Source organism: Pelodiscus sinensis, chromosome 3 (genome assembly GCF_049634645.1).
Source record: "Pelodiscus sinensis isolate JC-2024 chromosome 3, ASM4963464v1, whole genome shotgun sequence".
Lineage (NCBI taxonomy): Eukaryota > Metazoa > Chordata > Testudines > Trionychidae > Pelodiscus > Pelodiscus sinensis.
The window spans coordinates 191,087,293-191,105,115 of NC_134713.1; the positions used below are offsets into that span (position 1 = coordinate 191,087,293).

The following is a 17,823-nucleotide window of genomic DNA, read 5'->3' on the forward strand; positions in this document are numbered from 1 at the left end:
AAGGACTGTCTTTTTCAAAATACCGGTTTTATTTTTATGAAATTAATTTTTATTTTGGATTTCTTTAAAAAGGGATTGTTAAAATGTATCCATTTTATTTTTCTAGTACTTTTTAAAACGGGAATTCCATCAGGTGTATTTTTTCTTCATTCCTATAAACTCTTATAATTCACAATATTTTAACAAAAAAGGACTAGAGTCAATTTGGTTTCTAATAACACCGTCTTCTAGTTTTCAAACCTTGACCATTAATTTAGCTGTGCCAAAACATAGCACTACTTCAAATTTCTCCATTTTATCTCTTTTCTGTAAGGTTTACTGAGAAGCAATCCTATTCCAGGTTCATCCTATTTTCTGGCTCATCTTGGTTCAATCTGTTTCAATATTCACTCAGTTATGTCAAAGTTGAGGACTATACTTGATTAGGTGATGCTGTCTCCTTTCTGTTTGGTTTAATGAGAAGCAATCCCATTCCAGGCACATCCCATTTTCCTGGCACAACCAGGCCTTACCGTTGCTTTGAGTACCATCTAGGAGGAGTTCTTGATCAAACAGACAAACAGACAAACTCTCTAAAATATATAGCAGATTATCCACTGTGCTAGGTGCTGTACAAACAGAAAAAAAACAATTGCTTCCCCCAAAGAACTTACAATATACGACAAAACACAACAGGTTAATACAGAAAGTCAGGGGAGGAATGAAGACACGTGTTTGAAAATTTAACAAATGGGCAATGCAGATTTGTATCTTGTGTCAATCAGAGGCAATCTTTGACAGATTGACAGTGAAAGAGGGATGATAGCCAGGGTGGGACTGACCATGATGGGCTTTGAAAGGGAATACAAGCAACTTATGTTTGATGTGAGAGAGAAGGTGGGGCCGGAGGAGGAACATAACACATGACTTAGTAGCAGCACTCTGACTGCCAAGCCCAGAAAGAAGGTTGTTGCAGTAACTGAGACATGAGAGGACTGGAACTTGGGTAAGCGTTTTAGCTGCCTCAATAAAAAAGAAAAGCTGTGTCTTAGAAATGTTATGCACAAAGAATCAGCAAGACTGAGATGTAGTCTAGATGTATGGACCAAGAGGGAGGTCCTAGCTGAAAACGACTCACTGGGTACCACATGTTGGAGCAGTGGTAAGGAAAACAGGTGCTAATTCACATGCTATCAAACTCAATGGCTATGTCTAGATTGCATCCCTTTTTCGTAAAAGGGATGCAAATTAGACATATCGCAATTGCTAATGAAGCAGGGATTTAAAACTCCCCCGCTTCATTAGCATAAAAAACGGCTGCTGCTTTTTTTCAGCTCGGAGCTTTGCCGGAAAAAAGCGCCAGTCTAGATGCAGATCTTTTGGAAAATAAAGCCTTTTCCAAAAGATCCCTTATCACTTATTTTAAGAGGGATAAGGGATCTTTTGGAAAAGGCTTTATTTTCCGAAAGATCAGCGTCTAGACTGGCGCTTTTTTCCGGCAAAGCTCCGAGCCGAAAAAAAGCGGCAGCCGTTTTTATGCTAATGAAGCGGGGGAGTTTTAAATCCCCGCTTCATTAGCAATTGCGATACATCTAATTTGCATCCCTTTTACAAAAAAGGGATGCAATCTAGACATAGCCCATGAGCTTTAAGTCCTTCTGGGAAAAATATCAAAACATAATAACAAATATTCACCTCACTAAAACAACGACATGACCAAAGCAAGCAGGGCAAAGCCACATACCAGCTGAAGTCAATGGTAAAATTCCCATTGACTTTGATGCCACCAGAACTTTTCTGAAAAATTTTAATGAAGACAAATCCAATAGCTGAGAACTATAGGGAAAATTCTGGCCCCATAGACACAACTGGGAGTTGCCATCCATGAGACCAGGATTTACACAAATTTTCCAGAACTGGAAGTTGTTAAAGTGCTTAGCATTATGAACTAGCCTACAGGTGTGAGTGATCATAAAAAAAATCTAGAAGGAAAATAATGTTCCATCCGAATGGAAAGGCAGAAGAAGCACTCCATGAAATTAGGTGAGGGATTCTCTGGCTGGCATGACTAACTGCCATATTCCCCAGCAATTTGTGAAGAAATGAAAGTCTAATTGTAATATTCAGTCAAATAACTGGAAATGGTACTTGGCCAGTGCAAAATTAGAAGCTGCACACATTAAATGAGATAATTTATTGAAGCAGAACATTAACAACAACAAATACCAATAGTTAATCAATCTTCAAGCCACATAAAACCCATTTGATATGACTTTTCCAAATATCCTTTGTTAATAACTTGTTATTGTCATTATCACACATGAAAGAGCACTGCAGATAGTATAGCAAGGGTCTGATTCATCACTCTGTTACTGCAGCTTTATGATGGTATAATGTCATTGATTTCTATAGCATAACATTAGCATAAAACTGGGGTAACACAGAGATAACTCTGCTCTTGATTATTCTTTTTCCTGAAATTTCACAGCATATTCCTTAGGCCTGGTCTACAGTAGAGGATAAATTCAAATTAAGATACAGGCAGTCCTCGGGTTACGTACAAGATAGGGACTGTAGGTATGTTCTTAAGTTGAATTTGTATGTAAGTCGGAACTGGTACATATTGTAGGGGAAACTCTAGCCAAACATTTCTCCAGAGCTCAGTTTTATTCTCCCACACCTCACTTCCCTCAGTCCTTTATTCTCAAGCTGAGGTGTCTGCTGAGAAAAGCCGCTCCGCGTCTCCCTGGTCTGTTGGGGGGGCGCTAGCTTCACGTCTCCCTGGTCTGCTGGAGGGAAGCAGCTAGTGCGGGGTTGCCTCACCCCATTTGTAAGTAGGGATCCAATGTAAGTTGGATCCATGTAACCCGGGGACTGCCTGTATACAACTTCAGCTAGGTTAATTGTATAGCTGAAGTTAAAGTACCTTCACTTGAATTTTTGCACTGTCCACACTGCAGGAAGTCGAAGGGAACACACTCTCCCTTCGACTTCCCTTTCTCCTCGTAGAAGCAGGATTACCGGCATCAACAGGAGCACCCTCTCACTTCAAATTAGTGTGTCTTCATTAGCCCTCCTAATTTGAACCAGGAAGATTGACTGCAGCTGCTTCGATCTTATCTGTAGTGTAGACATGGCCTTAGAGACAATGGGTCAGATTCAAATGTGATGTGTAAAGTGATGTAAGTTATACATTAGTGGGTAGGTGTAAAGAGTCTAATTGAGTGTCAGCCGGAGCAATTTACAATGGGGCCAGAAGAAGGGGGTTTATCAGTGAAAGAAACTAATAGCTGTATGATAAAGTAGGTCAACCCCTCAACAGGACATTTCTCCAGACTCGGAGTGTGAATGGGACACACTCAGATTCACTTCCATGCACTTTACTACAATTAACCACCCTTTGAATTTGGTCCTATATGAACATTTCAAACTTCTGATCCTCCAGGGTTCCTGATTTCTTTCTCCAGTGAAAAGAGGGATTGATATAAAGGGATGAAAATGGAGTGGGAACGGCAGCAAGATTGTTTGACAGTCAGCATAGTTTTAATGTTGTATGAGTCAACTGCAAATGAAATGGGACGTATGTGATCTGGTGGGAGGTCTGTTTTGCTATGATGCAGAGACATTCTAGTTCACTATAAGACAACGGAATCTTAGATTCTGCTCAAAGGGAGGGATGATAGCTAGTTATTATAGCTTCTATTACTTCCTAAAGAAATTTTGCTCTGTGAATTGGTCAGAGTATGTCTACACAGTAGCACATACCTCAAAAAAGCTATGCAATTTGAGCTACACAAATTGCGTAGCTTATTTCGAAATAGCTTATTTTGAAATTTGGTGCTGTCTACACACAGCACTAATTTAAAAATAAATCGCTATTCTGGAGTCTTCCTTAGCCCTCGTGCAACAAGGTTTACAGGAAGACGGAATAAGAAGCCTGTTATTTCAAATGTATTTCAAAATAATGGATGTGCTGTTAAGACGCGCAGAATGCTATTTCCGGAAAACGGATGCTATCCTGAAATAGCGCCTCTGTGCAGACGTACCCTCAGTGTGCACAGTGCATTAGTATCCACTGGTAACCAAATCCATCCCTTTTTCATTTTATCTTTGTCCAATAGGACAAAAAGTGGGAGTCTCAAATTCCTTCCTGACTCCATGACTAACAAAATATATTTTAGAGGTTGGGGTTAGTGGATAATGATTTTCTTTCACAGAAAACTTTTCAAATTTTTTCCCAATCAAATTGGCACAGAATGTCAAACTCTTGAACATTTTGCCCGCCCCAATATGAGAAAAAAAAATTATTTCCAGTCAATCAAAATATTTTGTTTTGCATTCAACTTTTTAAATTCAAAATTATTATTACCTATATTTCTAAATGAAAAGTTGTTCCAAACCAAACAATGAGAACTTCTCGTGTCGAAAATGTCAAAATGAGATGTTTCAACAATTTCAAGGCTTGTTTCCCAAAAGATTTTTAAATCAGGAAATTTGTCAAAACTAGCCCTTTCTTGCAAAAAAAGTTTTGGTTTTTGACAGATCTCATTTTTTGCCAGAAAAAAAGGTTTTCTTGAAAAATTTCTGAATAGCTCCAGGATTCATACACTCACATTCTCTCTCCTCCCGAGGACAACTTTCCAGTCTCATTTACAGATCTACAACTGTAACTGTCTTCAGGCAGACCCAAACCCGGGATTTCATCGCATGTGCTTCTACAACTTGAGCTATGAAGCCAGCTGGCTCTCACATATGGCTGTAGAGCTCACTCACTCTTATCTCTTGATGTAAATGGTCTAAGTGCCACTACATGGGACAGTGATCCACACCCAGTAGGTGTGTGGGTTACACTACCTTAAAGGAAATTGCTGTGCACATTAGAACAGATTACAGAGCATGTTCTCAAGCTGTTTCATTTTTGTTATATTTGCTATCAATGGGAATTTCACATACCTTGCTGCAGTAGTGCCTCACCCCAGGAGAAAGCCCATTAAAGTCACTGAGGCTACTTGGACACAAAGAGTATGTCTACACTGCAATGCTATTTCGGGATAAATAGCTACCCCACATCTTTTGAACGCGTCCGCTATTTCGAAATATAGCGGATGTGCTATTTCGTCATCCCTGTAAATCTCATTCTACGAGGAGTAAGAGATGACTCGAAATAGTGCTTTATTTCAAAATTTGGCGCTGTATAGACAGCGCCAAATGACAAAATAAGCTATTTCGAAATAGACTCGAGATAAGCTACGCAATTTGCATAGCGCAAATTGCGTCTCTTATTTCAAGTTTCAGGTGCTGTACAGACACACCCAAAGATACTAATCAGTCTCAGTGCAGGTAACAGAATTTAACCAATAATTATTAAAAAAAATTTCCCTTCACAAACTAGGTTCTGACTCGCTGAGGTACTTTAGTACGTGCCTTACTTTAAGAAGGTGAGTAATCTCATTGAAATCAATCAGATTCCTCAAGTATTTCAAGCTATGCACATGTTTAAGTACCTTAAGGGCTTACATGTGGGTAATTATGACCGATGATAATTTATGATAACAAAAATGCTAAATAATCTTGTATCTCAAACACTGTAATATTGTATAATAAACATTGTAATACTGTAATTACTTACGAATCCACGTGGTTTTCAAAGGAAAGGAGGATTGGAAAAGGCGATGTCTTAAATGCACACTCAGCAATAGCTTCTATTACTTCCTAAAGAAAATAGGACACACATTGGTTACAAACCTCTCACGTCTAAAGGAGATACATTTTGGTTCCTGATCTAACTTACCTAGCTGCCAAGAAAATACAAAAGACCTCAGTACTTTCCAAAGTCATGCCCAGATTTTTTATTGTGAACAACCTGAAAAGCTCTGGCTATGATTTTGGAGTCTGTTCTACAATCTAATCTCCAAATGATTGTAAGCTTAAAGTGTTATCTCATCTCAGGCATTTTTATGCCTCTCTGTGATTGAACTGATAGTTTATTGTAAAACTTTTTGCCAGTCATGATTCCATGCCTAAAGCTAAACCTGTCATGGTTTATTTTGAATAATTAAAATAATAATGTTTTCTTTGACATGCCTATCTTTCTAAGCAATATCTTTCTTTTTCTCTTTTCTTGTTTCTTCCTTTTCTTTTTCTTTATTTAATAAAATCCTTATTTACTCTTATGCACAAATTTCCAGTCCTCTCCTGTTTGATGTGGGAAGTCCCTTCAAGGTACAATATAAAAAAGACAGGGTGTAATAATCTATAAAACATATGAGTCAGAAATGGAACCATTTGTAAAGGCTGCCTTTCAGCGTTGACTGAAGATGGCAGTAGTTCTTCTATTCATTTTGGGAATTACTTTAGACATTAATTTTAGCTACATACCCATTTTATCTTATATCAATACACTTATTGTTAGAAATAATTCATATTTCCTTCTTGGAATACAAATCTGCTTCCATATGAACTTGTTTTAGCATTGAAAGGCTGTTATAACAATACAGTGATAAAAACAATCACGACTCAAGTACCAAAAATCATAAAGTAGAATCAAAATAATGAGGGTTGTTTATTGGGAGTTTTTTGATTTGCCTTATGGATTCTGAACTTTTTGGGTACATCTAGAATGCATGTTGATTTTGAAATAAGCTATTCCAGAAGAAATACTCCAAAATAGCATATTTCGAACTATCATGTCTACACTACAGGGAAGCCTCAAAATTAGTCTGAGGCAGGCTCTCCTAATGTAGATGTGCTATCTTGATTTGAGCCCCGGGAGGCACTGGGGAGTAATTATTTTGAATGGCCTTGTGGAGGAGTTATTTCGAAATAGCAGCATTATTCCTTGTGTAATGAGGTTTACAGAAGTTGGAATAAGCCGTCTGCTATTTTGAATTTATTTAGAAATAATGGTATTGCTGTGTAGATGCTCTCATTGTTACTTCCTAATAACGGCCGTTATTCCGAAATAAAGCTTCTGGTGTGGAGACGCACCCTTAGAAAGCTCCTTCCCAGCTCATCTTGACAACCATGAGGGTTAGAAATTAATTGTATTTTAATGAAAGCTGAGAGTCCAGTGCATTCACACAACTCCAGGGTCTAGGGTTTTAAGAAAAAACACCAAATACAGGAAGAGTTGACAACATTGCGAATATAATATTTATATTGTTCATGTCTCTATAGAGACATCAAATTAAATCTATACTGTATGGAGCAGACCCCCAGCTGAAGTCAATGGAAGAACTGAGTATATAACTATGTAACTATGTACATATGTACACAGACACACACACTCCCCATATAATAAATAGCAAGTTTACACACTTAACTACCTTCCCAAAACTCAGATTATTAACCTATTTCTACCAAGATTATTTCTCATTCTTTACCTCTAAGCAACTTCAAAAGCCATTTGTTTTTTTCTTTTCCCAAATGTAGACTGAGTCTGTCTGTATCTAGCCATAGATTTCTAGTTATAAGTTACTTTACAGAAGTAAAATCAATAAATAAATGGGTCGGGTATCTCTTGACCCATTACACCTAGCAGTAGACACTGCATATGATTGGACAGTGCAAAATATTTTGTCTAGTTGAAACTTGCGTCTAGCCCAGGTAAATCACAAAATATCAAAGTCTTTACATTTGTGACACTGGGTGGGATTTTTTTATTAGTGACTAGGTGATTTAGGCATCTAAGTCCCTTTGGAAAGCCAACATGGCTTGTACATCTAGTCATTAGGTCTTTGGAAAATCCCGTCCAATATGATCTACATACAGATTAGTTTAGCTCTTTTTTTAAATAAAGAGGTTTCTAAGATTTATTAGCTCTACTTTTTCCTTCCCTTTAGACACCATCACTTGCACACCCAGACTGCAAGAGCACCTGCACACATAATAAAAATAATCAAGCTGCAAGCCACCAACCCTATAGCATAAATCTATTTCTTATTTTGTATTAGACTTGGGCCGAGTAGTATTTATGGAATGCTCTTTCTAAGAGACCCCCATGCTCACGTCTGGGTGAAGGGTACAGCATGTATTACACTTTAGACATCTGCTAGTCAAAAGCAAAATTATCTTCTCAGATCCTCAAAGAGTGCAGCTAGCCGTAGGAATTGTGCATGGGCAGGGAGAGCACAGTACAAAAGCTAAGCACTCCATTGTGTATTTGGAAAGAGAGCTTTGCGCCACTTGTGGACTAGTTGTGTATAGTCATATGAAACTACTTTCTCGGCTGTCACGGCAACTCCTAAGATGGGATGAAAATACTGACTACAGGAGGAGAAAATGAAGCAGGGAAAAAGTCAGCTTGAAAGGGCTGGGATTGGCTGAATCTGTAAATATTGAGGTTCAAACATGGGGGTTAATGAATTGATGGCCCCCTTTGTAGATTCTGGGCTTTCTGCATCTTCATTTATAGACAGATTTGCTTTGGTCAGTGTCAAAGTCATGCTCAGATCCAGGTTTTGTTGCAGCAGGAGCACAACTTACTCGAAATGATTCTCCAATGTACACACACAAAATGTGTACATCTAGAAAGCAATTCCTGACTTTGACAAGAGGAATCTGGTTGGTTTTCTTATAAGGTCACACACTGGCAGCGGCTCCTAAACTGCAGCACACAGAAGCCTCACACATTGCTCCGAGTCATGAGAGGAAATAAAGAGCCAACACATGAAGCTGTTTCATGGGAAGTTCATATTACTTTTCATCTCTACCCTTCAGAAAATCTACCGATGTCAGTGAAAATTGACAGGCTGAGCAAACAGCATTGCCTGTGACAGTCACACCAAAACCACGAACGGATCAATGACTTCCCATCCAATAGCCAGAGCCAATGATTGTTCAGAAGTTGTTCACATACCTTGGATGTGTTATGTCCCTACCACTTTGCTCATTCTACGTCAGCCGGCATACACGTTAGAGATGTAAAGAGAAGTGGCAAGAAATAAATAAATGCAAAAGGACGTTTGCACTGGGGTGAATAAAAGGCTTTGATTATACTAAAATTGTTCTTCCTACCACTTCAGACATTAGTAAGACATGAACTTGGTCCTGAAATCTCTTGTGTCCAATTCTTGTGTATGCTTTAAAGAATCAGACAGATTTTGCATTATACTTTAGTACATGTCTGAGGAGAAATTGAAAACCATCTTATTTTATTAAACAGATTTCAGAAACCAAATTCTATGCACACCTGCATCAATTAATTTCTCAACTGTGAAATGGGAAGGTTAGTAATGATGGCACCAGAGGCTATATTTTGCAATTTCCCGTGACTAAATCTATCCTCGTAGTTAGAGAAAACGAAAGAAAAAAAAACCCCAAACAAACAGACGTGGTGCAGTTCAAGTGAAATGTAGCTAGTTGGTGGTTCTGTTACTTATTTATTTTTTAAGTGAATGACTGTCAAGACAAGAAAACGCTTGTGCCTCACAGTGAAAATGATGGACACAAAATCGGTAACTGAAAATGGCCAAGCCTATTTCCTGTACTAAAAAAATACTCCATAGAAGGAGATATTTTCCCAAACGTCTTCTGCATATTAATAAGCCTAGAAATACATTTCCATAGAAAAAAAGGCAGAGGCCCTCACTGAGTTACAAACATCCGACAAACAAACAAAAAGCTCACCTGCAGCCTTGGGGAGTGGGCAAGAGGCACAGGCGGTGGAGAGCAGTGCAAGCGATGGCTGGAGGACTCCGGAGGAGCAAGGGGCGGTCGCGTAGGCAGCCGCTTCCCTCCAGCTGCCAGCTGCAGGACGGTCCCCTGCTCCTCCAGCGTCCTCTGGCTGCATTCACACAGCTCACTGCCTCCTGGTGAATGGGAGCTGGAAGCAGGAGCCAGCGCAGAGCTCACAGGGATGAGGCTGGCTACACAAGCCAGCCCGCGGGGGGAGGGAGGGGCACAACAGGGGGTTGCTCAGATGTCCCCTTCAGAAGCTCCACCTAGTTCCTCCCCATCCTCTAATTAAACCTGCCTTTCTTTGAGCACCAGAATTCAACGTTAAACAAAAACCTATTTCTCCTGTATATCACTGCAAATATACAATATTTCACCTGCATTATGGGTTAAATAGGCTTCTGTGGGCTAGCCTGGGAACCACCATTCGGGGCGGATGAGAGTGCTGCGGGGCCCCGGGCAGCAAAATTTCATGGGGCCCCCCCTTTGACACGGCGCATGCTCCGTGGCGCCACGGCGCATGTGTGGGGCCTCGGGAAGTGCAGGGCCTGGGACAGCCTGCCCGCTCGCCCTGCCCTAAATCCGCCGCTGCCACCATTTATAACATTGTTTCTATGGGAGAATGCATTCCGAGTTCCAAAGAATCGTCTTCCAAAGGACGGTTTGTAACACAACCTATTCGCAAGCTGGGGACTTCCTGTTTTTAGAAGGCATTTCTCTCTGTTTTTAGAAGGCTGCTCCTACCTAGCATTTTAGATAATGTACTGTCACCACTATCTAACATTTAGTGCTAGAGGCACGGCACCAGAGCTTCAGATCCAATATATATTGTCAACGGAAAAGAAGAGAGCATTATGGGCAATATCACATTACTGCTGTGGACTAACATTCGCTATTGATGACCAAACACAGATGAAGTTCAGAAGCCTAGAAATAATCTCTCTCTCCCTCTCTTTCTCTCTCCCTCATTCTTTCTACACTTCAGCTCCTATCCCCAACTACCAGATTTATCTTCATGAGAAGGTCCAGCACATGACGGCTAACTTTTTGATTCATTGTGACAAATGCTCAGGTCCCCTTGACACTGTTCCTATCTCACCCCCTGGAGAGGCAGTCTACTGTCACTCTGCTTCTTGGAACGTACAGCTTCCTCCGTCACTGATTCACAGTTATTCTCTTGCTGCTTTCGCAGCTCCTGTGCTTTCGTTTCCCGCTCTCTCCCCAGTAACCCGCTGAGTCCCAGGCTGTGGAAACCAAACTGTTCTGGAGAATCATGGGAATAGCATCTCAAGTGTCACTGAATGTGCCAGGCGTCTGGCAGCTTTTGAATGCCCAGAGGGGAAGAGGTCCTTTGCCACTATCTGTCTGCCCTTTTGCTTCCTTTGTCCCTCAGGGAATGCTACACAGCAGTTCTCCCTCCGGGCCTTTCCGTGGTGTTAGTGCTGATAGTCAGAACTGCCGGGGAAGAGGAATGAGGAACCAGCAAAAGGAGGGAAAACACATGTCAGCACACTTGGCAGGGAGGGGGAGAGTTGGAGCTTTGCCCCTTTCTCTGTCAAAATTCTCATCCAAGCCTTCTTCTCTTGGGCTGTGTCTATACTACAAGCCTCTTCCGCAAGAGGAAATGCAAATGGAGCACTCATTTGCATATGTCGCACTCTCATTTGCATGTCCTCTTCGGATCCCTTTTGTGCAAGAGGTTTTTGCACGAAAAAGAGCTGTGTAGACGGCTCCTTTTTGTGCAAAAGGGGGGTTAAGTATCGATGCAGCCTTGTTTGGGCTCATTTTGTCATGGCTTCAGTTCCAGCTCTACCCACTCCCGTCTGTGCAGGATTCCCCTGTCTGTTTTCTCACCTATACAAAGAACAGTGCTCACAAAACCCTCTATCCATAGCCAATTCCACTGGCTCCACATTCAGCTCAAGACTCCATTCACCCATGTCTCCTTTGTCTATAAAACCTGCGTATAAAATATGACTGGCTGCTCTTTCTATCATCTAGAGCTGGCCTCTTTTCTGGCCTTGATGTGGTATCTCTACACTCGTGATTTTCTTCTTGCAGTCTGGACTACTGAAACCTCCTCCCCGAGTCTCTCAGTCTCAATGGCTCTCCCTTTATTTTCAGCGCTCCTCTGAAAACATCTCTTTGCCTCTCCATTTCTCATTCCTTCTACCTTCACTGTATGAAGGCGTTTAAGTCTGCCATATGCGGGGACACATTGTACATGCAAGAATCCCCCTCCCTCCCCAAGATAAAGTGACACTGTGTTGCCTCATCGTACCTTGAAGGATATTTCAGTGGTCATGGTGAATCCATGTGTAATGACTGGCTCTTCTTCTGCCGTTCGCCCCTTCCAACAGTCCAGCTCCACACAGCGGCAGCCTGACAAGAGCACTTGGCGATACATCTCTACTGAGGAGCTCCCAGCCAGCTGTCCAGCTGCAACAACATAACAAGGACATGGAACAAGGGGATTCATTCTGGGCTGCTAGGGTAATCTAATAATAATGAGTGCTAACAACATCATTTACCCTCTGGTGACAGGCAAGCTGTCAAAGACATCGATAGAGCATGGGATCTAAATGAAAATGACTTAATACAAGACGACGACACAGTCCAGATTCTGTCTTTATTTACAACACTGTAAATCAGGACTAACTCCACTGAAGGCCACAGAGTTACCCTGTTTCAAAGTCACCAAGAGCCCAGAATCAAGCCCTGAACAGACTGACACACCAGTCTCCTGTATTTCACATGTTTGCATGTTTAAAATGACTAATAAACGTGCATCTTTGACATTGGCGAGATTTTTTTATGATTAATGCAAGACTTCATGGAAAAAAGGTTTTGAAAAGTTCCTTGTGAACCTTGTCTTCAAAAGTAAAAAGATCCCCAAGTTAGCCTGAATTCCACATAAAGTTTCTGTAGTCTCAGTTCTGAAGCACGTGTTACATTTTGAACAAGCAACACAAGATGCCGAGGCTACTCCACAAAACTGGAGCAAGCGGACCTCTTTTTGTCATAACTCACAATACAGTTTAGTGCCGGAGAAAACCAACAGCTGTCTAGTCACTAATGGCTCAGCATTAGCTCCCAAATCAATACTTACCATATTAATCAGATTGGTTATTTGGGTAGTTAAACTTCCTGAGATGCAAAAAATCTATTCATATTACCTGTTTGCAATACTGACGTATTGAATTTTTTTTAAAAAAAAGAGCTTTTTCCCAATCATGGAGACTAGCAGATTTTTCCTCTCTTATTTAAACCATTTTTTTGTGTTTATGAAAGATTCTTGGCTTCCAGCTCTGGAAACACCTACTTTTACATCAGGTTCAGATCCATAATGGCACTGCAAAGGTCCTGTGGTAGAAGACTAAAGATAATGGAAGAATGGTCCCATGAGTAGTATGCCAGACGCAAATTGGAGTAACCTGGATTTAATGCCACAGATTTCCTCGGTTCCCATGGGAAAGTCATTTAATTCCTTTACACACAATTTTCCCGTTTGTAAAATGGGGATAAGTGTTTTCTTACCTCTTGGGATATGTCTACACGGAGGCAGTTTTTCAGAAGAGGAAATGCAAATAGAGCGCTCGTTTCCAAATCTTGCACTCTCGTTTGCATATCCTCTTCCGATCCTTTTTGCGGAAGAGGTTTTTGCGTTAAAAAGCCTGTGTAGATGGGGCCATTTGTTGGGAAAAAACCCGTTTTGTGCAAGAGCCCTTATTCCTCAAAAAATGAGGTCTACAGGATCGTGTGCAAAATGGGGTTTTGCTGACAAATGGCCCCGTTTACACAGGGCTTTCTAGCGCAAAAACGTCTTCCGCAAAACGGATCGGAAGAGAATATGCAAATGAGAGCGCAAGATTTGCAAATGAGCGCTCCATTTGCGTTTCCTCTTCTGAAAAACTGCCGCCGTGTAGACGTAGCCTTGGGGTTGTTGTGAAAATAAACATATTAAACACTGTGAGGTGTTCAGATATACTATGATAAGAGGGTTGATAGAAGTAGGTCAGAAAGAATGATAATGTGCCTGTCGATGAATGTACTTCTGATTTGCCATTTTTATGGCCTTTCTGTGGGAAAGTTCTTTGTTGGAAGCTCAACTCCTCTGGTGGCTCCCCTCAATTTAAATGTCCACTCTCTATTTTCTCCACTCTTTTTTCTTTAAGTAATGAAAAGCCCTCCTCTGGGTGTTGCTGGAATAATGTTTACAGTGCGGTGGCTGAAAACTAGTGGTCCTCACCCCTCTTACACCCAAGCATGCTCCCCAAATACCAGAGTTGGAGCCAGGAGTGGGGTTATGCCTTGGGGAGACACAGAGGAGTAAGGGGGCCACGGCTAAAACTCTGCTTACTATCTCCAAGCGTTGGGCCCCCAACAGAGCCCTGGGTGCAGGACCAGCAGCAGCCAGAAGCTGAGCCCATAGATGCGGGTTCAGCAGCAGATGGACTCCTGCATATGGAGCTGAAAACAGAGCTCCAGGCGGGGATCCAGCGGCAGCTGGGACCGTAGGTGCAGAGTAGAAGTGGCATCCTGGTTGCTGGGTTGGAAGCGCTGGGTCCTGAGTGAGGAGTGGCAGCTGGGATCCTGTACAAAAACTGAGCAGTGCTGCAGCACCCTCTGCACCTTTGGTTCCTACATCTGTGCCTCCTCTTTGAAAATGTTTATTTACGGATGGAGCCTGGGATAGAGATCTAAGGACTGAATTTTCAAAGGTGTTCTGTTCCTATTGAAGTCTGAGCATTTTTCCCCATTTCCATATGTTTAATGTATCTGTTGGTGTTTACAGGAACCTGGCTCCTTTCAACTCTTTCTCCCTGCCTCACTGTTATCCCCCGCCCCATTTCATATCTCCTTCCAGTTTCCCGTCAGTGTTTTCGCCTTTGATTCTGTACCATACGTTTTCAGAAGCAGACGGATGCACAAGTAGGGTAATCTTGCTTGCAAACACACCTGTGCCTACAATCTCACTGTCTGGGGTACACTATTGTTCATCCCCACCCCGCAGGATGCCCCCGTTGCACAAGCACCTATTTGTTTGCAGCAAGGCACAGATTTCGTGTCGGCATCCCAAGTGTCTGTTTTCACGAGGCATAAGGAAGTGGTCGAAAAAGGATTTCCCTTGTCGACCGATCCGCGTCTTGACTCATGCGCTGTGCCGATGATCAGCTGAGCCGGCACAGCGCGGTGGCCATTTTTATTTTAATGAAGCTGGCGATATTTATATCCTGGCTTCATTGACTATGTTAGGTAGCCTATTTTACGTGACTCTGTCGGCAGAGGCACGTAGTCTAGACATACCCTAGTCCTCTAATCCTCACTGAATTGTACGAATAAGGGGGAGCCTATTTTTGACCAAACCTAGTGTTCTTCCTGTGTAGCACAGGCCATGTGTCTCCCCCAAAATAAATCGGTAGCCTGAGGCCCAGTGTGCTACAGGAGCAGTCCTGGGAACTACAAGCTGTGGACTATAAACTGTGGCATGTTGCGAGAACTTCCTGGTTCCTGCCAGGATGTGCCCTCTGCTCTCCCAGCAAGGTCTCAGCAAGGACTGAGCTGGGAGCACGTAGGCTGTGTGCAGAGAAGAGGATGCTGAACTGGAATCCTGTTCTGTGTTCTTTACAGAGTAAAGCCTGTTCCCGGTGGTTGTTTGAGTGGGCCCGGCCTGAGGTGCGCACTCACTGACCCACAATGCAGAGCACACCAAGGAGCCTCAGGCCTAGAAGTTGTGCAAAAAGGTCACAAGGGTTCTCCTCTGCTGAATAATCTCATACGGGGCTAGTGAACAGGAGGGGCTACATATCCTAGAGCAGTGGTTCCCAAACTTTACGGCATCACACCCCCTTTTTGATTTTTGAGAAACCCTCACGTCCTCCCCCACCTCCTAATAGCAGCAAAACTTGTTGAGCAAAAAAAAATAAATAAAAAATAAACTGACCAAGGCCGAAAAACAAAAATAGCAGCGAAACTTAGGGGGTAGACTGATAGTGGGAGAGAGGAAGCTGGGTCACCTAGAGCCCCCCCTGGAATTTCTTCATGCCCCCACAGTTTGGGAACCCATGTTCTAGAGCATACATTTTTAAAAGAAAACTCTCAGTCAATAGCAGCACCTCACGGTGAGCACGACTCAAACCTGCACAGGGAAAGCCCATTGATTTTGAGTCCAATGTGTTAGCTGCATGTTCATCACAACTGTCTTGGCTGTCAAGGAGGCTGGTCTACTGTCTCCGTATCTCTGCACTTACAATTACCCCTTCTTCTTGCAAACAACATAATTAGCAGACATTTTTACTCAGATCTAGATTGTTAAAATTGGTTGAGTACCCTTGTGTGCACAGCCCCTTCTGTGTGTGAAAAACATGTAATAGATGCATTTTTTCTAGCACATGGCCTGTTGTGTGTACCCTTAAACCACAGCTTATCACTGTGATAGCTATGCTATAATGCCAGGTTTGTTAGCTCGTTATTCTTTCTATTATATAGTGGTAATTTAAAAATCTGTCGTGTAAAAAATCCTGCATCAGATCTGATATGGAATTGCCTGATTGCCAAAGAGGTAACTTCAAGTCTGAATTTCAATGATTGAAAGAAACAAAGAGCATTTGCTCCCATTGACCTTCCACTGTGAAGATGGCACCATGCTCGGCCTATGGTACATTGACTCCAGATATGTCATTTACGTAGGTGGAGCTGCGAACCTTAAACTGACCCTCCTGGTCTAGTATAGACTTGGCATGACAAGTGAAGGAACAGGAGGGCCAAGAAGAGGGCATTTTATGTTTGCAGTAAGAATGTAAGAATTACTTTGCTACACCAGAACGATGGTTGATCTAGACCAGTAACTAGTCATGCAGACTGGCCAATTTGACCTAACCATGTTAGTCTGAATCTGCAAAAACAATCAGGAGTCCTATGGCACTGTGATGGGACAGAGACGCCTCGCACTCCGGTCCCCATGGAGGCCGCGTACGTGGCGGTGCTCGGGCAGAAGCCGGGCGCTACGGAGCCGGCTGCTCCGTGATCGGCGGGCCGAGCGGCCCCAGCGCTCGTTGGCCGGCAGTGTGCCGGATGCTCCTGGGCAGCCACCGCGGCGAGGCACCCAGGCCAGCCGGGGATCCCGGGTGACGTCACCACGGGGGCAACGTCACCACGCAGCCTTGCTGCCCAGCCGGAAGCGGGCCCACTCATGGGCCCCCTCCAGCGGCTAGCGGCGCGGGGATTTAAACCCCCGAGCAGCGCCGGTGGGGGGGGGGAGCTCGGAGAGAGCCCTCCCGCAACGCAGCACAGCAGATGGGACTCAAGCCAAGGAGGTAAGCCGCCAGTGCGGACGTAGTGGACCGGCGGGGAGAGGAAGTAGCCCAGGGCGGGCAGAGGGAGCCTACGGGCTGGCGCGTTACGGCAGACGCCCCACCAGCCGGACCAGACGACGCAAGCGTCTGAGTCCTTAGGGCTCTGGGCTGGGGTCCGTGAGAAGGGGCGGGCCCGGACCCCTCTCTCCCTGCTACGGAGAGTCAGGCGGCCTCCGACCATGAAGAGGCCTCCTGGGCCGATAGTGAAACTGACTGGGATGCCGGACGGTGATTCATCAGATGACGGGAGCATGGGACTGGGGATGGAGAGCTAGGGGTGCCATCGGGGCCCCCAATAGACTCCTTTACAGGCACCTTAAACATTATCAGATTTATTTGGGCATCGGCTTTCGTGGGAGTCTCCATGCATCTGCTGATGTGGTGTTTACCCTTTAAAGATGATGAAGAAATAAATGTATTAGTCTTCAAGGTACCACAGAACTCCTCCTTGATTCTTCAAAAGATAGTGGAAGACCCCCTACAGAGTAGCAGTGTGATACTGCATTGGGGCATAATGGAATTTCTAACAACAGCTGGCGATCAGAGAACATAAAGCCTGTGTAACCCTAACCATAGCTAGTATGGCTCCAAATGGTGTCAGATCACCCCTCAAATATTTTTGAGGTGTTTCTATGGCCCTCATTACCATAACATCTTAGCACCTCACTACACTGAACACGTCTTTCCTCACAAAACTCTCCTGAGAACTAGAGCAGTGCAACTGTCCCTATTGTACAGAAGGGGGCCTGATGCCCAGAGAGGCTTAGCGACTTCCCATGGTCATACAGCAAGTCTGTGGCAGTGTGGGGATGTG

At 43.2% G+C, this 17,823-nt stretch overlaps 1 protein-coding gene across 8 annotated transcripts in view; it reads right to left on the reverse strand.

Annotated features, from left to right (window-relative positions):
- Positions 1-17,823, reverse strand: part of PLCB1 (phospholipase C beta 1) — a 771,739-nt gene that overhangs the window by 242,759 nt on the left and 511,157 nt on the right. For all 8 annotated transcript variants that reach the window (XM_075925687.1, XM_075925686.1, XM_075925693.1 and 5 more), the window contains 2 exons: positions 11,936-12,093; positions 5,609-5,691 (listed from right to left, as the gene is read on the reverse strand). In XM_075925687.1, coding sequence (XP_075781802.1) covers positions 5,609-5,691; positions 11,936-12,093 — 241 coding nt within the window. The remainder of the gene's footprint in view (positions 1-5,608; positions 5,692-11,935; positions 12,094-17,823) is intronic.